The sequence below is a fragment of the Choristoneura fumiferana genome, chromosome 22 (genome assembly GCF_025370935.1).
Source record: "Choristoneura fumiferana chromosome 22, NRCan_CFum_1, whole genome shotgun sequence".
Classification (NCBI taxonomy): Eukaryota; Metazoa; Arthropoda; class Insecta; order Lepidoptera; family Tortricidae; genus Choristoneura; species Choristoneura fumiferana.
In genome coordinates, this window is record NC_133493.1 from 11,007,686 (window position 1) to 11,032,249 (window position 24,564).

The window sequence follows — 24,564 nt, forward strand, 5'->3', positions numbered from 1 at the left end:
AGAAGCAGTGGTGGCCTAGTGGTTTGACCTATCGCCTCTCAAGCAGAGGTTCGTGGGTTCAAACCCCGGCCCGCACCTCTGAGTTTATAGAAATTCATGTGCGAAATTACATTTGAAATTTACCAAGAGCTTTACGGTGAAAGAAAACATAGTGAGGAAACCTACACACACCTATGAAGTTATTCAATGGTATGTGTGAAGTCCCAATCCGTACTGGGCCCGCGTGAGAACTACGGCCCAAGCCCTCTCATTCTGAGAGGAGGCCTGTGCCCAGCACACTGTGGGACGAAAATAGGCTGGGATGATGATGATTGATGAATCTACTCCACCACGGCTTCTATATAACTACTCGGAAATACAGATGATGGGAGCGAATCCCATTCTATAGCTGTTCGCATAATGTAAAATGAAGCGAACCACTTCGTGTCGACCAATGAATCAAGAAACAATAAAGTTATTCCTAATAACTCCTAGGGGTGCTCAAAGCATGACTAGTACAGATTTAGTGAAAAATGATTTTCCATCGTATTTTATCGGAAAAGTTCGTTTTTATTTTTCTCTCTCAACTAGCTTACCGAAATTTACTGATGCTAATGAGGGCTATCGTTTTTTCACTCACTAAATGGCGCAATGTTACGTGAGTTTTTTAAGAATAGCTTTCAAAGTCTGTTATTACGGGCGTGAAACAAAGTTTAGATTAAAATCAATTTAATACACCTTAAAACCGTACCATAAAATATCGAGCATGCCACAGTGTTGCATTGTTCCCCGTTTTGTTCGAAAAAAGGGAGGACAAAGGTTTTCGAAAGACAACTGTCTCAAAACACAGACATTCATTGCCCAGAACGCATATCTGCCATAATTAATTTCAAATATTGCAAAATATTTACAAAATTATTCTAATTATAAATAAACCCGCGTAGCTCACCCAAAAACTATGAGATTTGACATTTCGGAGACCTCACGCTACACTAGCGCCTCTAGCGGCGAATTCATACGCGATAGCCCTCATTGAGAAGCAACATAAATACTATGGAAAAAAATTATTCACTGGATGTGTATATCTTTATGTAAATACCTTTCAGCAAATCCCTAGAAGCATCATAAAACCATCAACAATTCCGTAATGTAAACAAATAAAATGTCAATTTTATAGACACAACGCAGTACTCGTACAAGATTGACATAACTGTCAATGTTTAATGTCAAAAATTGCACAACTAATGTGCTAAGTACATTAGAGCGACATAAAAAGCTCAGTTTTACATAAAATTATCATGTACTGTCGATCGAGAATAATAATTAAGTCAATTGAAAAATAAGTATGGAACATTGCTATTTGTAAGTTATTGTGAACCTTGTGTCCAATGGAGGCTATCGCGTATGAATTCGCCGCTAGAGGCGCTAGTGTAGCGTGAGGTCTCCGAAATGTCAAATCTCATAGTTTTTGGGTGAGCTACGCGGGTTTATTTATAATTAGAATAATTTTGTGAATATTTTGCAATATCTGAAATTAATTATCGCAAATATGTGTTCCGGGGCAATGAATGTCTGTGTTTTGAGACAGTTTTGTCTTTCGGAAACCTTTGTCCTCCCTTTTTTCCGATCAAAACGGGGACTATGCAACACTGTGGCATGCTCGATATTTTTATGGTACGGTTTTAAGGTGTATTAAATATGATTTTAATCTAAACTTTGTTTTCACACCCGTAAAAACAGACTTTGAAAGCCATACTTAAAAACCTCACGCAACAGTGCGCCATCTAGTGTGACAAAAAACGATAGCCCTCATTGACTTGGGGAATGAGAAGAATGCGGCTACTGGTTTTCACGCGCGTTGTGGACCTTTGGGAATTTTCGCCATGTCTGTCTGACTGTCCGTCGGTCCGCGGACTAGCTTAGAGACTATTAGTGCTAAAACTGTAATATTGCATGGATGTAGCAATTATGCCGACAGAGTGGTAAAATAAAATATAGAAAAAAAAAATTAGGGTACCTGCCATAGACGTAAGTGGAGATGATTTTGAACCTTATATCGTGGGGTATCATTGGATAGGTCTTTTAAAACTATGGATATTATTATGTATCATCGTCCCAGCCTATATACGTCCCACTGCTGGGCACAGGCCTCTCCCTCAGAACAAGAGGACTTGGGCCATAGTTCCCACGCGGGCCCAGTGCGGATTGGGAACTTCACACGCACCATTGAATTGCTCCGCAGATTTGTGCAGGTTTTCTCACGATGTTTTGCTTCACCGCAAAGCTCGTGGTAAATTTCAAATTTAATTCCACACATGAATTTCGAAAAACTCAGAGGTGCGGGCCGGGGTTTGAACCCACTGCTTGAGAGGCGCTAGGTCAAACCACAAGGTCACAAAATCGGGCGTCCCCCCCCTCTATAAGCTAACTGTTGATTTTACGCCTAAGTTCATAAATGACGGAGTTTGAGTTAACATACGTAATGAAGTGCCCGAGTGACCAACTACTTCGGTGATAGAACATTAAACAAAAGACTACCGTATTTGTTAACAGCTTACCTGATAACATCCGCCTAGAAACTGATAAAAATAAATTTAAAAAGATCCTTAAAAAGTATTTAGTAGAAACTCTTCCATAAGACATAGTCGTAACAATAATTATAATAGTTTATGTAAGAATAAATTATACATTACATTATTTTATAGAGACTGTATCCTGCAGACAAACTGTGTAAACAGTTTTGCAGGGCTATGTACAAAAACCTATGTAAAAAATAATGTCAAATAAATACTTTTTCATTCATTCATTTTCATTCATTCAAGAAAAATATTCAATCGATCCTATTCCTCCTATTTTGAAGTCGGTTAATAACACATATCTTTACATTACTTTACAGTACCCGTAATCTTGTAACAAATGTCTCCATCCTTAGACTCTATTTAAATAAATACGTTCATAAATCACGCGATAAAGTATCGCATGGTTTGATAATAATATACTTAGTTATAAATAACTTACTTTTAGTTCATCTAGGACACATCTACTGAGAAAACTTCAGGTGTTTATCGAATGGTAGAGACCCGTACTAAAACATTATAATTTTTCGGCCTTTTGGTGTAGGTATTTTGATCTTCCGGATTGTAGTTTTCGGGTTTTAGGCTTCCGGTCAAATGTATTTTCGGGATTTCAAACTTTCAGCCATATATCCATTCGACGTTTTAATATTCGGCCTTCCGTCCATATGTCTTGTGAAATTCAGTTTTTCGGTATTATAATACATTCCCGTTGAATTGGCATTTGGTCTCAAAAAAATACTATATATATACCAAATTTCATCGAAATCGTTGCAGCTGTTTCCAAGATCCCCGAAATATAATATACAAGAATTGCTCGTATTAGGTATTAGATATATATAAATAAATAAAATATAAATATCACGGGACAATTCACACCAATTGACGTAGTCCCAAAGTAAGCTTAGCAAAGTTGTGTTATGGGTACTAAGCAACGGATAAATATAATTATATAGATAAGTACATACTTAAATACATATTAAACACCCAAGACCCGAGAACAAACATTCATATTTTTCATACAAATATCTGCCCCGACACGGGAATCGAACCCGGGACCTCAAGCTTCGTAGACAGGTTCTCTAACCACTAGGCCATCTGGTCGTCTATATATTATATTAAGTATAGATACCCGCACCAAGTTTCATGTCGATAATTCTAGCGGTAGAAATTTTGGGATTCTATTTCAATTCCGTGCGAATATTGGGCTAAAAAGTAATCTGCGTATTATTTTATAGTACCTGGGCGACCAAGCTTTGCTCGGGCTAAAATTCGATAATAAGCGTTTTCCTATACAAGAATTGCTCGTTTAAAGGTATTAGATTAGATATCCGCTATCATATACCAGATTTCAGCAAATCCATCCAGCTGTTTTGGCGTGAAATAGTAACAACCATAATACACACATACGTACCAATTTAGCGTTTATAATATTAGTGGGAATATGAAATGGCGTCATTAAAGTCAACGAATTAATTTTGACGCGTCGTATAAAGATAACAACATATTTTCAACACTTTTAAGACTTTTAATTTAGTTTTAAATGGGTCGTAAAACTGGTCAAATAAGAAACGGTTTGAGTTTGTGTCCATTGTATGTGTATCGTTCTCAAAATTATTTTGTATCGCCTAATTTTTACTTATTCATAAATAATTTTTCATTTTTGATACTCGTTGCGAAACTTTCTAAGTTTGTTTGTTAGTTAGTTAGTTGTAAGGATTTTATTAAAATTTGGCAACACACAAACGAAAACAAAACAAACAACAAAAATACAAAAAACAACTAACAACTCAACGAACAAAAACAAGTTTACAAAAAATCGTTCGTCGTGGCTTTTTAAGGGCAGATTGATAAGGAATGATGATTTTCATCGATTTTTACAAAGGGGATTACGTCTTATGAAGAACAGTGTCATTCACAATATCATCCATACTAATATTATAAATGCGAAAGTGTGTTTGTGTGTTTGTCCGTCTTTCACGTCGTAACGGAGCGACGGATCGACGTGATTTTTGGCATAGAGATAGTTTATGGGCCCGAAAGTGACATAGGCTACTTTTTATCCCGGAAAAATGCACATTTCCCGAGGGAACAGCGCGCGATAACCGAATACCACGCGGGCGGACCCGCGGGCCAAAGCTAGTAAGATAATAAATAACCTAAATACATCCCATGCGAGTCAACTGGTGAAGTGTAAATGAGGCAATCACTATTAATCTTGTGTCTTGTTAATTCCGGCGCTGACATCTTGGAATTTTGCAAGCACGTTAAACCGGAATATATCATAAATGTCACTATATATTGGAACAAATTCAACGATATGGAAACAAAATGCAAGTTCACTTAAGTTGGGGTAAGTTGTTCCATAGTTGGCCAATATCAAAAAATCAACTTGATATTTTTTTATTTTAATACTTTTGCATTAATGGGAAATTTGCATTTTGATACAAGTCACTTACCTATGTAATACACAGCAATGAAGAATAAAAAATTGATAGAATTACCTACTAAAAGCTATAATGGTTATAATGTTTTACTTAAAATGACAAGTTTTCTATTGTTAACACCACATAAATAAAATTGAAAAATTGTGTCAAAGTCATCAATAAAATTTAACCAATTACAACAACCGTTCTCCCACTGGCACATAAAACCGAGTTTCAACCATAATTCCTTTTAAATAGTTCAATCTAATCTTCGTAAAACTTCGGCAGCGTTCGGAGACCGTTAATAGCTTCGCTTTACGGCCCACAAAACGCTTTACATGATTTCGGAACGCAGCTTAAACCCATCATTACCGCCAATCCTTTCAACGGACTATAACTCGAAAGACAGTGTGAAATCACCTTTATCTATAACCCTCACAGGCAAAAATAAACCTAAAAACCTCCACGTACAAGGTTTAAATTTGTTTAGAAGGAGAGTTGGTTATGACAGCCGATCATTTTGAATTTGGATCGCGGCAGCTCCGCCTACTCGCCCTTCGATTCCGTAAACGTCTTCGCTGTTTACGCAAAAGTTAACGTTTTCTTTTTATGGCGATTTGTACGGCGGGGGAACGCTAACGCAAATGTGTGCGTTACGGACCGAATGGGTGTATGATTAGTGCTGTCAGTCAATTTCCGTCGGTTTCGATTGCGTGAGTGATGTGGTAAAGTTGTGGAGTCACGACAGATGTATTATGTTATGGTCTGGTCTATTAGTAGGTACCTATGAGAATCAGGAAGTAAAATGCGAACATAAAAACGCGAAAGTGTAAGTTCATCAGGAAACGGAAATGGATTTATGTTTGGCAATGACGAAGTAAAACGTATAAGAACGAAGATTATTGAATAGATTCCTCTGTGAAAAAAATAATATTAAACCATCCACCAGACATCAGTTAGATTAGCGATCCCCTCAAATAGCGAACCTACTGTGTTAAAAATAAAGTTGTGTTAAATACTTGTAATGTATAGATATCATTTAATAATGTTGTAATCTGTTTAAAAAATATACCTCTTGCCGGATTCTTCTCAACAGAGGTTTTTCAGAATCGGTGGTAGATTTTTTTGACATACATAAGGGCTTGTTAAAGCCTAAATTGAATTGAATTGAATTGTTTTTTTTACTTTGTCTTTTGACTTTGATTATGAGATGTTGGACACGTAATTTTCCTTATGTCAAGCACAGCGGTTGAGATTTCACGATTTTATCCCGATTCTGTGGGAATGTCGGGATAAAAAGTAGCTTATGTGTTTTTTAAGTTTCATTAAAATCCATTGAGTAGTTTTTGCGTGAAAGAGTAACAAACCTATCTACAAATTCACATCCATACAGACTTTTGCATTCATAATATTCACATAATGCGATTTTTTAGATCACATCAAAGATTTAACACAAAAAAACCATCTATAGTTAGTTTAGCTATCCAATTTCAATACAAAAACGTTCACTGCAAATTTCTGAATTCTTAGAATTTGAGATTTTAACAAGCTATTATTTCCTCAAAAAATATAATTGGCCCAGTGGGCGTGCATTGAGTCCATAAACTGGGTATTATTCAACGCACGCGTTAACGTTGCGTTCTCATACAAATTGATATGGAGTTGCGGAGATAACAAAACGTTGCATGAGGCTTTTATGTTATACGATAATTTGTTTATTTTGTTTTTAGTATAGTTTTAAGCAGATTTGAATATATCACGAGTTTTGCGCTGAAGGAATACATCGCGAGAAAATCTGCACCAACCTGTGACACAATTGAATAGTTTGTATGTGAGAAATTTTCAATCAATACTTAAGAGCTACGGTGCCACAGACAGACACACACACAGACACAGATAGCGGTCAAACTTATAACACCCCTCTTTTTGCGTCAGGGGTTAAAAAACAGAAAACGTAAAAAAAAAATTTGGGTCTACTTTCATGCCGTTTACATTATCCTGTTTTATAAAACCTTATTACTTACACTATTTTTTGTGCGATCCCTAAATAAAATAAGACACGTGTAAACACACAAAAACTTGGCATGCCTTGCAAAAACCTTAAAATTACAAAGCACGACAAAGTTCCATTTAAGCCAATCCCATTCATACCCCATTTAAAATTATAATGGGGCGTGATAGGACCATTTCAGTTTTTTCTTTTTATTAGTATGATTTTTGTACATTCGCGAATTTATTGGGCGTAATTATAGTGTACGGGTAAATGTTTAGTCCCTTTTCGATGTTTCGTACCCACTGGGTTTTTTTAACTGGCAATAATGTTGGGTAGGACAAAGCATTTAAAAATATCTCATGAGTTCTAACGACTTTAAAGTACCATCAAAGTGGTCTGCCATTTTTTAAAAAGTTCCTATCAAATGAATATGTCGCTAAAGTCGAACTTTCAAGTTGACAGATACTTACGTCTATTGGCATTATTGTGTTATGACATGCAAACGATTATCAGCTTTAGGGTGGTAGAGCACATATTTGGCTGATGGTTCCTATAGTGTGATCGATTCTAGCTTCGATTTTGAAGAAACTAAGTACTTTCAGGTTTTTGTTTAGGTATACCCCATCCACGAAGACGGTTGATTTTGTCAAAATTAGACATTAATTACATTGTAATAAGAACCAAGGCACGCGTCATTTAGCATTGTGTAGCTTCCACTATTTTTGACCTTTAAACTCACTCTTTTTCGGCCCATCACTGATTGCGCCTCTCATCCACTCAAAGGTTGACTGGTAGAGATCCCTTAAAGGGATAAGTTTATCAATGGTTTTCGTTTCTCTGTCTCGTCTCATACATATGTGTAGATATTTTGGAGTGCTTTTTCCTATTAGAGATTAATTAAACTTTTAACGTTGGCATTACTTTGTTCGCTTTTTTATCGAACAGCTGGCAAACGAGCAGGCGGGTCACCTGACGGTAAGTGATCACCGACACCCATGGACACCTACAGCATTATTAGGACTGCGGCCTTGCAATATAGGCGATACACTCGCCTTTTGAAGGTACCCAAATCATAGCTAGATGGAAAAATCCCAGCAGCGAGTCCATTCCATATTTTACACTAGCGAGGTAGAAAGGAACGTTTAAACCGCACAGTGGAAGAGCACCAATCATCAACATGGTGCGGGAGAAAACCACCCTTTACCACTACCATGAGTTTACAGTGACCGTACTCGATAGCGACGGCGTAAATTATTTGTAGAGGCGCTGTACAATTCTCCATACAAATAATTTACGCCGTCGCTATCGAGTACGGTCACTGTAAACTCATGGTAGTGGTACTTATGCCGAGTGCTACAGTGACGTTTTTCACGAGATTACCTTCACGGTTTGTCACCCTTCGGGCATGGAATCCTGGCAATTAATTTTTAACTAAATATAATCGAACGTTGCGGAACCCTAAAATAATAATGATGTGTACAAATAAAGCATGACGACTAACTGGTAATTTGACGTATATTGGAGTAATTTATTACAGTGGCTCTTGTCAGCGAAGACGGTCGTTATGCAATTTTGGCAACGAGTTGGACATTTAGGCATTTTGCATAAATATCATTATGGCGCTTGTGAATTTTAAATTAGATATGGTAATGATTAAGTAATTTTCGGGTATGTTTTTTGGCTTTTTAGGTTCGACCGAAACTAATTATTTGCAACCGAAATCGAAGCTATATTCGATGAAACGAAATAATTTTCGGTCCGTTTTAATTTTGGTCGAAATCTAAAATGTATCGGAAAGATATTTTAGAGTAGGTTTATTTTAAGCTTGCGTTCATTTTAGCTTTTGATATGTACAATTTTTGTTCACAGAAGCGATTATTCGACAAATTCGTTGTTTGTTGGATTCTAAATAATTTATTGTTAAAATTTTCATTTTTAATACAAGCTTTTTTTGTCGACTGTACTTCCATTGTCATTCAATCTACTTGCGGACGCCAAGTTTCAAGTGAAATAGCTGAAAATTTACTTGCAAGATTTGGAACAATCCATTCAAAACGGGCATGAATTTATTAAGTATAAAAGTTTGTAAGTTAATTCAAATTTATTTTTCTTTGAGTTAAACGGTTTTATTGAAAATAAAAGAAAGAAACAAAAAAGAATAAAGAAGGAAAAAAAGAAAGAAAGAAAGAAGAAAAGACAGAAAAAAAGAAAATTAAAAACACATCTTAGCTTTCTAGGTGAGGTAGTATTTTTATGATGTCACTTACCGCACACAAAGCAGCAGAAGCAGCAGCGCCGTGCCTGCGCGCGCGCATACCGACATGCTTCACATCCTACTTAGTTGCGTTATCTCACACACATAGTGCACTGTTGCCTTCGCTGGAGAGACACTGGGGTGTTATTGGTGGAACGACTGTTACATCGTTGGGACCTTGTGAAGTTCTGAAAAGGAAAAGTTCCAATTAGAGCCAAGTGGCATCAGCAAATCTCAAAACTTGAGGAGTGGAAAGAGCACTGGTTTCACCACGTTGGGCGCCAGTGTCACGGGGTGGTGTCCGGGGAAGTTGTTCGGATGAAGGAAGAAGACAGGAATAGGGCAGACAGTGATATTTATTTAGGATAATAATAAAAGGGCACCTGCGGACACAGACGCGGTCTTAAGTATCTAAAAGGTATGCTTTGACACTGCATCAACAATTATAAAATACATAGTTAATCAACACGTTTCCGTGCCCACTCTTTATTTATATAAATCAATGGCACTGAAGTCCAGCAGTAGGTATTACGATCTTATGAAACTTCACAAAATGCACTGTACAATTATAAAAACTTCCTCGTTATAGTTTATGAGCCAGGATAAAAGAAAGGTAAGTGTTCAGCTCGGAGGCTCTGAATAGAATGGCTACTTGACGTAAATTGAACAGGTGTGGAATTTAGAAAAGAAATTTGAATTTAAATGTTATTTCTCGAATATGTGCTAAACAGACAGTACAAAGAGTTAGGATGAAACGAGCTGTATCACCTCGTTACAAAGTTTCACCTCGACAACTAAATCAAGGCAAAATTCAAACTCCGTATCTTGCCGACCCGTTGACGCTTATATTATTTAATACAAGAGTGAGAGGGATGGTGCGTTACGGACTTCGATTTTCGAATTTCGTAGTAGCCCCCCTGAAATGACCACAAAATTGCCAATAAATAAGGGTTTCTGTGACAAGCAGCTACTAGTTGGCACAAGTACTTGTTTCGTGATATGGGCTCGGATCGTAAACTGTGATATTATGGTTACCAGATCCGCTCGCTCGAACGGGCCGGGCATTTGACAGGATTGGGAGCCTCGTACCGTGGTACTCAGTCCGCACGTACAATTTGCGATAGTAAACGTTATCATAAACTAATTTATCTTGGTGAATCATCATCCCAGCCTATGTACGTCCCACTGCTGGGCACAGGCCTCCTCTCAGAACAAGAGGGCTTGGGCCATAGTTCCCACGCGGGCCCAGTGCGGATTGGGAACTTCACACACACCATTGAATTGCTTCGCAGATTTGTGCAGGTTTCCTCACGATGTTTTCCTTCACCGCAAAACTCGTGGTAAATTTCAAATGTAATTCCGCACATGAATTTCGAAAAACTCAGAGGTGCGAGCCGGGGTTTGAACCCACGACCCTCTGCTTGAGAGGATAGGTCAAACCACTAGGCCACCACGGCTTTTTTGGTGAATAAAACTTTATAATAATGTAAAAATACTCTTTTGTCCTATATATGAGTATGTATATTTAACATGTGACTGCACGTACAGCCCAATTAAGTACTTTATATGTTCACCAGACCGATGCGGCTAAATATGACATTCAGAGATACTGTATTGTGCGGCAGACAAAAGCTACATTGTACATTCATGGTAGTCATTTTATGATGATCCCTTCATACTATATCTAAACACTAGCCAATGGGTTAGAGAACCTGTCTGCGAATCTTGGGGTCCCGTGTTCGATGCCCGGCAGGGTAGTTTTTGTATGAACGACTGGTTAGATCATTTGCCCAAAATCAATTGTAGTAAAATTTCCATTCGCGTTTTTCCCCAATATGCTTTATAACTGAAGCTTATTTAATTTTAATCGACACAGAAACAGTGTCGATGGACTGTGTTGTGCGGTACTTTTGTGTGGTTTTGAAACTCACATAACATAAACCTACCTTTGTTTCTGTGTCAATTAAATTTGGGAAAAAGGTAATTGTGAAAATAAGTTTCAGTTATAAAGCATATTGGGAAAAAACATATATATAATTTAGGGCAGAGGCGGCCTTAGGGGGTGGGGAACAGGGCAATTGCCCGGGGCCTCGCTCTTGCAGAGGCCTCGCGCAACAACCCAAGCAAATTTAAAAAAAAATATATTTTTTTTACTATATTTTGCATCAGATAGTTTTCACAAAGGACAATGGGCCTCGCAAAGACCTGCCGCCCTGAGCCTCGCAATGGCTAAGGCCGCCGCTGATTCAGGGTATCTTGGAAATGCTCCAACGATTAGTATGTGGGTGTTTTCGGGAATGACATATCAATCTAGCTCGGTCCTATCTCTGGCAAAACGCTTATAATAGTGTTTTAGCCCGAGCAAAGCTCGGTCGCCCAGGTAATTATTATTAAGAAGCCTGCTTAAGCTTAAGCTTTATAAGCTAGCTGGTGCCTACGGCTCTGGCTCTGAAGAATTTGATTGCTATCCTGCGGGAATATGCAGTAAAAAAGCATTTGGGAAAAACGCGAATGGCAATTTTGCTAGGTACTGGGAATTAACGACTTTGGGGAAATTATTTAACCAGCCGTATGAACGATTTGTTTGTTCTCGGGTCTTGGATGATAAATATGTATTTCAATATGTATTTATCTAATCTACCCGTTGTTGCAGGTATGTAGAGTGAACGATACTGAGTCGTAATAACATAGCCTCCCGAAATGTCCCAATTAATTTGTATTGAAAGTTCCTTTTTTGTTACCGCAAATCCATAGAGTTTGGTAACAAAAAAGGAAATTTCCATACAAACCAATTGGGACGTTTTGAGAGACTATGTTATTACGACTCAGTATCGTTCACTCTACATACCTGCAAATTTTTATCCAAATCGGAGTCGCAAATCAAATGTACACACTTTTTTAGAAATGCTCAGGTATATCTCTATATTATTTGACGACCGGATGGCCAAGTGGTTAGAGAACCTGACTACGAAGCTTGAGGCCCCGGGTTCGATTCCCGGCCGGGGCAGATATTTGTATGAATAATACGAATGTTTGTTCTCGGGTCTTGGATGTTTAATATGTATTTAAGTATGTATTTATCTATATAAGTATGTTTATCCGTTGCCTAGTATCCATAGTACAAGCTTTGCTTAGTTTGGGACTAGGTCAATTGGTGTCAAGTGTCCCATGATATTTATTTATTTATTATCTTCGGGTGCAATACTTCGCAGTTAGTGGAAACAAGCTTTGCCATCCTCGTTACCAGCAACATGTTGAAAAAATTTACGCAACCCGGTGGGAATCGAGTTGTTACGACGCCACGCCACTGCTAAACACGACACGATGAGTTTTAAGAGAAATTTTCAATAGCAACTGCTAATGACAGAAAATTAAAGATGACAACTATTGGGACAGTGACCAGCTCGTTAACTTTACTGTAAAGAAACCTTGGCAAAAAGCCAAAAATGTTATAAAACAGATTCGTTTCCCTGTGATCCCTCTTTGAGAGGATTTAAGTACACATTCTAACTACAATGTAGGTACACGAAAGTTGTTATCTCCGATAGTTAGCGTGGGTGGGCACGTCAGTTATTTTGCAATCCCAACACTTTGGCACTCATGTCGAAATGGCCACGATGCGTCCTGAAATGCATTGTATCGAAACTGGCACAGCCATAGAGCTAAGAAGAGGAATAGAAGCGGCGTCGTTCGTAATTCCTGTCAGTATCGATTTCGTTACCTTTCACCTCTCCTCAATGAACACTCGTTTTTGCGTGTTTTTAACCCCCGACACAAAACGAGAGGTGTTATAAGTTTAACGCCAATGTCTGTCTGTAGCGAAGCTTTCAAACGAATGGACGGATTTCGATACGGTTTTTTAAAACCGAATTTCTTTGCGGGTTTTCAGCTATGTTTCATTAAAAACAGTTCAGCTATTTGTGAGATATTGAGTTTTGAAATGAATGACCATGTCGAACGTTTCAAAATTTTCTAAATTGGTTAGGTTATTAGCTATACGCGTGGTAGCATTTTAAGCGTCCACGACATTTCTATATCATTTGTAGTTCTGTGGTCACAGCGCAGTGAGGAAACTAGTGTTGGTCTATTTATAAACGCCGCGTTTCGTACCTGGGAGTACGTTCGTAAAGAATTTGCGAAAATTGCAAATGTCATTTGTTATTTTTAGACGTTTGTTAAACCACTAGCTAAACTGTTAAACACAACCAACAACCACCACCCGACACCTAACAACTGGTAGCATGGTGTGCGGTTGTGATGCTCTGAAGATGAGCTCTGGTTGAGTTCGAAGCGCGTCGGTGTGGTGTGGTGGTGGATGGGTTTGTGTGAATTGTGTGTGTTCCTGCAGTGTAGAGGTGGGGGGCTGCATGAACACGCATATTTTTAATAAGCTTAATTGGCTATCGTAGGGTCGCGGGTGAGCAAGGAGATTCTTTTAGTTCATTGATATGGACCTCCGCAAAGTAACGCCTGATTCAATAAATTATTTAATTTCTGTAATTTAAATCAAAAGCACTAAGGAGTATTGATATCAACTTCGAAGCAAATCACCCCCACATGACTTTCTACCCCCTTTCAACCACTTTACGGGATGAATTTTAATAAAATTCGAAACACATCTTCCATCAGCTCTATTAATGAATGTTTATGCAAAATTTGAAGTAGATTGGACCAAGGAATCACGTTGTCCCATACAAACTTTGCCCCCTTTTTCACCCCCTTGGGGGTAAGATTTCGAAAAATCCTTTCTTATCGGATGCCTACGTCATACAAAGATCACACCGTCTAAGTTTCAGGTCTCTACGATCTGCGGTTTAGGCTGTGCGTTGATCCGTCAGTCAGTCAGGACAAAGCATTTTATATTTATAGATAGATATGCCTTTAAAAATCAAATTATAATTCAAACTTACTTTTTTTTTCAAAACTAACAGTGGACAAACGAGCAAACGGTTTGCCTGATGTTAAGTGATTACCGTCGCCCATAGACATCCAGTTGGTTAGGTTTTTTTATCCTTAATAGGTACAACAAAGTGCTCTATACGCTGTAGCGAACTTATTTCGCCGTCAAAATGTTTACTTTATCATTATTTATGCGATAACGAGCCTCATTTATATACAACATTCTGCCAAGCCTTAGGCATTTCGGTAGTTACTTTAATTCACCGGTCTGTTAACTTAACCACGTAAATATAGTTATTATTATAATGGAGGCGTATAAAGACGTTATGAAATTGTTTCGCATTTTCGATTAGCGGGTATTTGTGGAGTGGATTAGCTGATTATTTTTTATCTATGATTTTATAAATAATAATAAGAGTACTTAAAAATTTAAATAAAAACTAAAATGAAAAAAATATGTTGTAGATAGTCTGGAACCCTGATAAGTAATTTAAACTTTAGTAGTAGGGACCCATTAAAATCGTGACGCGGTCAAAAAACCCCTTTAAAGGATCCCGATTGTTATAGTTTATGCTTCTTAACAGAGTTGTAGACTTTAGTTAAGTACTATACTAGTTTTTCCTTTTTAGTTTTTTAGGGCAATCGTGCTTAGATTTTTTTATCATGTTTTTTTATGCTCCTTCAAAATTGGCAGGTTAAAAGTGTTAAATTATGAGGCACACATTATATTTGGAATGTAATAATTATTACATTTTATTTGATGCCCATTATTGATACTATTAAAATATAATCCTTCCCCTCAATATTTTGGGCAGTGCCGATTAGCAACTTAAACATATTACATCCGTATCCACTGCTCAATACTCCTGCCTATCAAAGGCGAGCTGCCGATTATAAAGTCGTCCCTAATTACGGTAACATATTACATATGACACAAAAATAAATATTGCACCAAATTAAAAATCAACTAATAATCTAAAATTTATTAAAATTGGTTTAATGGAATCTTTGTGTATTTTTTATTTCAATTCCAAATTTTTTGTTACTTTTACGGTCATCCCGTAAAACCCATATCGAAAATACAAACTGAAATATAGATGCATAGAAAAACCAGAAAAAAAAGACCAGTGCTGGGAATCGAACCCAGGTACTCGGCATTCCGTGCCACGTGCTATACCACTACACCACCACTGGACCACTGGACTAAAATTTATTCCAATGGAGAGTTTTAGTGAAGCGCGACTTGATCTTTATTCTAACCAACTCGAAAAAAGAAGAGATTCTTATTACATCAGAATCTTTTTTTAGCCAAGCCAAATGTCAAAACCGATCACCAACCCACGTTTACGTTTCCTCAAAAAGATTCTCATGTATTTCTTATCAGTACACGTTGACTAGCTTATAAAGCTTTTTAAAGACGATAGGCTGTATAAGCGACGTGTTTAGAGTTATAAGTGTGTTTCAAGACATATAAGTATCTTTTGGTACATGGTATTGCTGTTAAAAGAAATGCTGAGTTCAATTAATTGTTGACTCGACGATGTTTTTGTTTGTAATGTTTCTCGGTGTAGTTTCGTAAGTTTGTATCTCAGTATTTTTCTCTTGTTCCCCGTACATAAGCGGCCCTGGTAAGGGCCACATTATTTCCTATTTAAAACAGATTTTAATGATGTGATCGGTCACTTCCCACCCTCCTATATTTGTATGAATAATACAAATGTTTGTTCTCGGGTCTTGGATGTTTAATATATTGCTTGTTTAAAGGTATTAGATTTAAGTCAAAGTCAAAATATCTTTATTCAATTTAGGCTATAACAAGCACTTATGAATGGGCCAATCAACTTTTTTACCGACACTAATCTGTCCGCGACATTTTTCAAACAATTGCAGATTTTTATAAGTAAACATGTTTTTTCTGTAATTTAATAGATGGTGTACATGAATACATGCCATCCTACGTAAGTTCAACCGTGAAATATCTTGTTGAAGTACAATTTTTTGGTAACGCCAGAGACAATTTTGGTAACGCAGGAGACGCCCATTTTGTCGGTAAAATAGTTGATTGGCCCGAATGTCAAAAAAATCTACCACCGGTTCGGAAAAACCTCTGTTGAGAAGAATCCGGCGAGAAACTCAACGAGGTATATATTTTTTAAACAGATTTACAATATTATTAAATGATATCTATAGTCAAATTAAGTATAAGTATGCATTTATTTATATAACTATGTTTATCCGTTGCCTAGTATCCATAGTACAAGCTTTGTTTAGTTTGGGACTAGGTCAATTGGTGTCAAGTGTCCCATGATATTAATTCATTTACTTTGGACAGAAAAAAACTAGAATTGCATCAATTTTGCACAAAATACGACTAAGTTTTTAGTTCACTTTTGTAACTTATTGAAGTAAAGGACATACGGAAGCGATCATTGTGTTTCTAGTAGCATTTGCGCCTCGTAAATTGCGTAACTGCTGCTGCGGTCGCAGTTTGAGGTTACAGTAGCCCGTTAAATAGGTACGGGCTGTATAAGATTTAACATTTCATTGGTTCGCTTCATCCTTCTATAGGCAATGTGAACTGAATAATTTGACAGATTGTTTACTCGGCAAATTGTCGTCTCCTTGCAGGATTTATGTTGGCGCATGTCTAAATTCCCACTAATGGTATAAATGCAAAAGTCTGTAAGTTTGTTGTTTGTTGCCTTTTCACGTCTAAGCCGCTGAACCAATTTAGATGAAATTAGGTATATAGATTTGAGTTCCGAGGAAGGCTAAAGGATAGTTTTTATCCGGGAAAACGTATAGCGCGGGATAGAGATAAACGAATTCTACGCGGACGGATAATTGTATTAAACTTTATTAAAGTATATGACAATAACAATCAGCCTTAAATATTGTTAATTTTTATATATTGAGAGAGAGAGAGGGATAAAGAAGGAGGAGAGAGATTTACACATATACGATACACAGAAAAATACATTAGTAGGAAAGATTAAAAATGAACATCGAATAGTATAACTTGGGCCCCACTCAGCATATTGTTACGGCAAGCCGCAAAGCTGTTATTCAGTGTAGTGAGTTGGGCACACACTTATATTAATCGACTGTACCTACAGTCGAGTGCAAAAATATCGACTTACATAATTCTTCAAAAATATGTAGGTACCACAGACTCTTATTCCCACGTAATAATTAAGGCCGTGGTAACATTTATTCTGTGGTTTGAATAGATAGGTACATATTTTTGCACATGACTGTACATTCCAGATGCACATTTAGCAAGCCCATACTCTCCAGTACCTAAATGGTGATTTTAAGTCCGACATTATCGTAAAATGGTCGTAAAAATAATCTGATTCCATTGCAATCCCAAGTGAACTTTATTACTGTTTTGAAAGCAACAGGAACAGAAAGCGTTTAATTAAAAAAATGCCCAAGTGCGAGTTTTATTCGTACACGAAGAGTTCCATATGGTATTCTCTACCGTTCGTAAAAAATATATAATAATATGCAATATTAATTTGATAATAATAAAATCCCATAATTTGATAAAAGTATTTTTTATTGCAGGAAAAGAAAATAACACCATCCACACCTACACAGAGCGTAGTTTGCATATCTATACATTTTCGGTTATTGTGTGGTTCGATTGTGAGTTATTATTAATATCTCACAAACGCCTGTTTATGTGTAAACATTTTTAAGGTAACATTAGATTGTGAAATTATTATCTCAATCCTACTTAATATTATAAGTGTGAAAGTTTGTGAGTGAGTGAGTATGTTTGTTACTTCTTCACGCTGAAGCGGCTAGACGGATATACGGATGAAGTTTGGCAAAAATTAGTTTATAACCTGGATTAAAACATAGGATACTTTTTATCCCGATATTACCACGGGATAGGGATAAAATCTCAAAATAATAACTACTGGAATTAGAGTCATGAAATTTGGTATGTAGGTTGCTGGACCTCTGGAATAACACATAGGCTACTTTTTATCCCGATATTACCACGAGATAGGGATACAATTTTGAAATTTCAGCCACTGGGTTTAGAGTTTTGAAATTTTAGACAGCTGTACCACTACCTCAATGAAGACTACGATATAAATTTTGGGAACTCCCTATGAAATTTTGTAAAATCCCGGAATTTCAATTGTAACTACCAGATCGAATAAGTAGTTTACCCATGCGAAGCCGCGGGTAAACTCTAGTATTACCATAAAAAGGGGTCAAAAATTCAAATCCATTGTCAAGAAGACTTTCGAACTAGATCAATTTGGTGTTAAAGTGTCTAGTGGTTTTTGTTTATTATTTGTTTTTAATTAATATTTTAAAAGAGTTCGCCTTAATCGCCCGTCCGCTCGTAAGAGATAACCAAATATTTGAGCGTCGATAATTAACCAAATTTTTCGGTTGGTAGTTAAACTTAACCGTGTTTGTTTTGGCGACCCAACTTGTTGAACCGGCTATTTATTTACATTTAATTAATCTCGGTTATTCGCGGTCAATTAACAACTGATGAATTTTGTTACGGTAATTTGAAGTTAATACGTGAGCAAAAATAGTGCTTCTATTTATTAAGAGTATAAAAAAGCCGTGGTGGCCCAGTGGTTTGACCTATCGCCTCTCAAGCTCGCACCTCTGAGTTTTTCGAAATTCATGTGCGGAATTACATTTGAAATTTACCACGAGCTTTGCGGTGAAGGAAAACATCGTGAGGAAACCTGCACAAACCTGCGAAGCAATTCAATGGTGCGTGTGAAGTTCCCAATCCGCACTGGGCCCGCGTGGGAACTATGGCCCAAGCCCTCTTGTTCTGAGAGGAGGCCTGTGCCCAGCAGTGGGACGTATATAGGCTGGGATGATGATGATGATGATAAAATACTTGGTAAAGGCGGCAGGCAGTGTGGTGTTCTTTGTGGTTAGATAGATAGATAGATAAAACGTTTATTTGTTACTGCTAACACACACAAAAATTACATAAATTAGAACAAAAGAACAGTCCTAGCTTAAAAGTAAACAATTATGTAATTATTGGTTATGTCTAGTATAAGTGGATGTTTTTTCAGTTGATGATTTTCATAAATTATTCTTCGTGGTATTTATCAATGATTAAGTAGCTTAAGGATAAAATATCACATGAATCACGATTGAACATGTTTATCCATTATTTTACATATATTGTACACTCCTAGCACAGGATCCAGAGCCGTAGACTCTTGTTTATAAGCTTTTTATGCAATAAATTATTTTCGTTTCAGTTCTTGGGTCCAAGAGCTGGCGCGTATTTATTTATCCCAGCGGATCCCACTTGCGGTGCAAATGGGTAATGCAGCCAGCGTCATGGGAACCCCCCACAGGCAGATTTTTTGTACGGTTTTTATTTTATGATTATACTAGCTTTGGCCCGAAGGTTCGCCAGCGTTGAATTCGGTCGTGCATTTTTCCGGGATAAAAAGTAACCTATGTCACTTTCTGGCCCATAAATTATCTCTATGCCAGAAATCACGTCGATCCGTCGCTCCGTTTCGACGTGAAAGACGAACAAACATATAAACACACAAACATACAAACACAAACACTTTCGCATTAATAATACTAGTGGGATTGAATGTTACTGATTTATATTTAGTTAAGATATCTTAGGTTAGTTCTTTACCTATGTGAATAAATATTTTACGTACCCGTACTTAACTGCCAGAATCCCATATAGATTCCCGCCAAATCGTCAATCTTCTGGGTTGCCTTCCGAAAAAAATATCATCTAGTTGCCTGCGTATTTGACGTCATGATATTTCTTTTGTTTTAGATAAAATAACAAACCTAAAACTATCCTGTTTACATATGTTATGTAATAGGTGCTTTGTGTTGCCAATCAACGAATTTCCAGATAAATTTACACTGTCAGTGATCAGTCACAGGTCGATTGTTTTACAGCTCGTAGGTTTTACACCATGTCCGTCAGGCGGTTGTAAAATTTGACACACGCGTAAATCTGTACTGATTTATCTATTGCCAATGAGGTTAAGTTTGGTTTCATGACTCGACAAATTGATGGGAAGTACACATGTCTTTTTTTATACGGCAACTTTTACTGTAAGTTGATGTCCGAATGCTACGGTCTTATTTACTAATGCACTCGGAATCACAATTAAATTGTATTCACCGATTTTTTCTTATTTACCTATCAAATCAGGCGTTACTTTGCGGAGGTCCATATTATGAATGAATGAAAAAAGTTTTTTCACTTCTCATGCTCTAAAAGTAGGTCATATAGCCTTACGAGGCGGGAGGATAAGAAACGCATTAATTCTTTCACAGAAAGCGTTTTCTCGCAATCGAAGTGAAAAATAGAGTCAATATAAACCCTCGGATGAATAGACACCCTCGCTAAAGCTCGGGCGGCTAACCACCTCGGGTATATATTAGCTTATTTTAGTCCCTCGATAAAAAATATACTAATTCGACACACAAAAATTACAAAAATAGTAGAAATACAAGATATGACAAAAAAAATCAGACCCAAGAGGAGATCGCGGGACGACCTGAGCGCTTTTCAGCTCGATTGGCAGGTGCATGCTCATGATAGGGAAGAGTGGCGAAAGAAGGGGGAGGTCTTTGCCCAGCAGTCGGACATATTACTGTCTACACTACTACTACTACTAAAATAAAAAATATATATAAAATGTTGTATGTGTGAGAGAAAAGGTCTCGCCTTAGCATAAATTGCGGACTCTTTAATTAATGAACTGAATACTTTGCTCACCCGCGACCTTATAATAGCTACGTTTACGTAAGAAGAAGAGATGTTTTTTTCTGTCTCAGGATAAAAATGGCGGTAGAAAGAGGTGGTGGATGCGAACGCCAGCACCCATGCTCTAGTTTAGACAATCCGGCCTCTGGTTTTGGAAGTATGTATTTTTTTACGGGGAACAAGGAGTAATTTTAATTCCCTTTCACATGTTATGCGTTTGGAAACTAACAAAATGAGAAATCCACCGAATCCATTTCTTAAAGTCTGCCAATTATTTAATTAACTGCAGAATTGGCTAAAATTGCGCAAACAATTGACCTAAATGGTTTCGCATTGTCTGATCATCCGTGAAGACGCATATAACATGGAAGTAACAAGCTCCCACAGAACAAAAATATGAAGAATAGAAGCGTCACGTGTGCCAAAGACGAAGCTACTATGTGGCTTTTTAGCCATTTGATAAAAAGCCACATATTTTCATTTTCTCAGATAAGTTTTCAAGGAAAATTGCTTAATAAAACCGGCTAAGCGTGAGTCAGACTTGGGCACCGAGTGTTCCATTCAACGCCTAAAAAATGAAACTGATTAAGTATAGGTAAATTACAAATTTGCCTACATAGTTGTTTTCTGAAGATCGACCGACACTTGACCGATTTTATTATTTGTTGAGGTTTATCCTTATTATACAATAATATATTATACTAGTCTAAATTTACAACGAAAAAAGGTAAATAAATTTCTAATTTTTATATCATTTTTTTTTATTTTAACTCCCTATTTATTATGGTTCTCGAAGATACAGTGCTATGACAGACAGACAGCGAAGCGGCAGTTATAGGGTTCTGTATGTCATATTTTGGGTACTATCAGTCAAATATGTGGTCTAACACCCTTAAGTTGATAATCGTTTGCATGTCACAAAACAATAATGCCAATAGACGTGTCTGTCAACTTGAAAGTTCAACTTTAGCGACATATTCATTTGATAGGAACTTGTTTAAAAATTGATAGACTTATTTGGCTGATGGTACCTACGGAACCCTAAAAATGGGTTATGGCACACACAGCGGTTCAAAAATTACATTTCATTGGTGATATCCTGGAATCTACTAAAACTAGTTTGCGTCCCGGGCAGGGACATTATGAAAATACAAACTGAAATATAGATGCACAGAAAAACCAGAAAAATAAGACCAGCACTGGACTTCTGGTCCAGCAGTGGTGTAGCGGTATAGCACGTGGCACGGAATGCCGAGGACCTGGGTTCGATTCCCAGTGCTGGTCTTATTTTTCTGGTTTTTCTGTGCATCTATATTTCAGTTTGTATTTTCAATTTAGGTTTTACGGGATGACCGTAAAAGTAAAAATTTGGAATTGAAATAAAAAATACAAAGAGATTCCCGATTCAGAAAAATACAAGAAGATGGTTTCTATCCCGGGAAATTACATAATGCCCGCGGGATACCGATAACCAAATTCGACGCGGACGAATTCTAATCCTCCATATTTTTAGTTCTGTGCCAGTTCTATCCGACAGTTCGTGAGCTCATACACTTATTTATTGCGACATGGTACGTCGGCTTCCGTTTGCAGTTTCAGTGAGACCAAAATAGACTTTTGATGAATCCTTGTTTCCGTTGTTTGAGTTTGTAATTGACTTAAATTACTTCGGAATTATCGGTGAGAATAAACGGTGAGTTTTGAACGATATGGCGGATGTCCCTTAGCCAATTCATGAAATGGCGGCATTTCACGATATGCCTAGGAATTTACGATCGGCCGCCGACATATATAAAGACACGCTTTTAGACATTCGATCCTACTACGAAAACTTATGTATATACCTATATGTGTGATATAAATCGTAACAAAATGGACACGCCCCCACAATATTTTGGGAACACATCTGGAGACCCTATTTTTACAGCTCGGAATCATGGACTGAGTATACCTCCCAAATTTGGTTGATATCGGAGAGATAAACTCAGGGTACCTACAACTTTAAATAGAAATGACGTGATTTAAATTTTTTACATATATTTTTAAAATCAATGATAAAATTGAACTTGATTTGTCTGAACCATAATTAGTAAGTAAATAAATAAAAAACTGGCTAAGCGCGAGTCGGACTCACAAGTCCGTACAAAATAAACACCTATATATGAATATCCAATCCAGTGTTAGTAGAGAGGTAATTAAAAAAAAATGTTTACTGATTCTTGTTATCATGGCATCGCAATAAATAAAAGTCTTCGAGTTTGGCTTGAAAAAAAGGTTATGATAACAATTTGAAAGGATAGCGCTCGCTCGCACAGCGCCATCTATTGATTGCAGACGAAGTTAACACGGCATCTTGATAGCTGAGGTACGTCACCGATCTTGGACAGTGCCCTCTATTCTTGTTTAAACTAAAATATTATTCAATGGGAACGCATTACCGGGATATCAAGTATCCTGTGTCTCAATGCAGATCTTTGTCTATCTCTACGCCAAGTTTCATGTAAACCCGTTCAGCCGTTATTGCGTGATTGAGTTACAAACATCTTCACAAACTTTCACATTTATAATATTAGTAGAAAGGATAGGAAGTAGGATAGAAAAGGATATCAACTCGTCTGAAAAAGCTTAGGTATTTTGTCATCTATAATGACGTTATAGTGCAAAAAGTGACATTTAGATTACATTAATTATTTTAAAATTAATCCGATACCAGTGGCACATTAATAGGTTTTTTATCAGGCTAATCGATTTTAAAATCGTGCTACCAATGTAGTTGTACTCGTAACCAAAGTATAATCATTTAAAATATTGACAAAAAAATAAATGTATCTAACATCACATAAAATTACGCATAAAAAATTAAGTACTCGCGAGACAAATTTGCTATCAAAGAATTAAATGCCACCAGTACCAAAAAATACCCGTTTCTTGTATGGAGGTCTTCTTTTTTAGGATTCCGTATTTCTAGAAGGAACCTTTATAGTTTCGCCACGTACGTTCGTCCGTCGATCTGTCCATTTGTCGTTAAACGTGTCTAGTGAAATGATAAAACGAGTTAACTTGGTGAGTTCATTTCGTCAACTATCTGAAGTGTCTCAGAGATTCTATCAAATCACTAAACAAACCGGGTGAAAAAAAAAACAAATGGCTTTTTTTGATCAAATGACTGATTTTTTTCTAGACAAGTGATAAAATCCATCAGGGGTTTGATCATATCCCTAATAGATTTGTTCAAATCTTTGTTTTGGGCATATTCCTGCGATATTTATACCATATAGTGACTACGGAACCCTAAAACTTTACACAACCATTTAGATCACAATTTGACATACCTACACAAATCGAACAAGTTTCACCAAAACATGTCCAGTTGTCCAATTATTATAACGAGGGGATACACCAATACAGCATTTTTACAACCTACAAATCAAGGAACATGACTAGCTGTAAAACTGGCTACTATACAGCTTGACGCGGAAGAGTTTACGACGTTGTTTGATCTATGACCATTATACAGCCTAGTCCAGTCGAGGTGTCGAAGCTTGACGATAATTCAATTGTGAAATTGTGTGTTATGACAAATTATTACTAGACTGCACCTACATAGAGAGAGACTGCATTTATTGACAAAGTCCTAAACTAAGTAAATCTATGTTAAAGATCAGACTCAAAGAATATCTTCT

At 37.0% G+C, this 24,564-nt stretch overlaps 1 protein-coding gene across 3 annotated transcripts in view; it reads right to left on the reverse strand.

Annotated features, from left to right (window-relative positions):
* Wnt2 (Wnt oncogene analog 2) overlaps window positions 1-24,564 on the reverse strand; it is a 114,935-nt gene that overhangs the window by 69,501 nt on the left and 20,870 nt on the right. For all 3 annotated transcript variants that reach the window (XM_074105102.1, XM_074105103.1, XM_074105101.1), the window contains exon 2: window positions 9,239-9,413. In XM_074105102.1, the coding sequence (XP_073961203.1) occupies window positions 9,239-9,294 (56 nt within the window). In that variant the 5' untranslated portion in view covers window positions 9,295-9,413. The remainder of the gene's footprint in view (window positions 1-9,238; window positions 9,414-24,564) is intronic.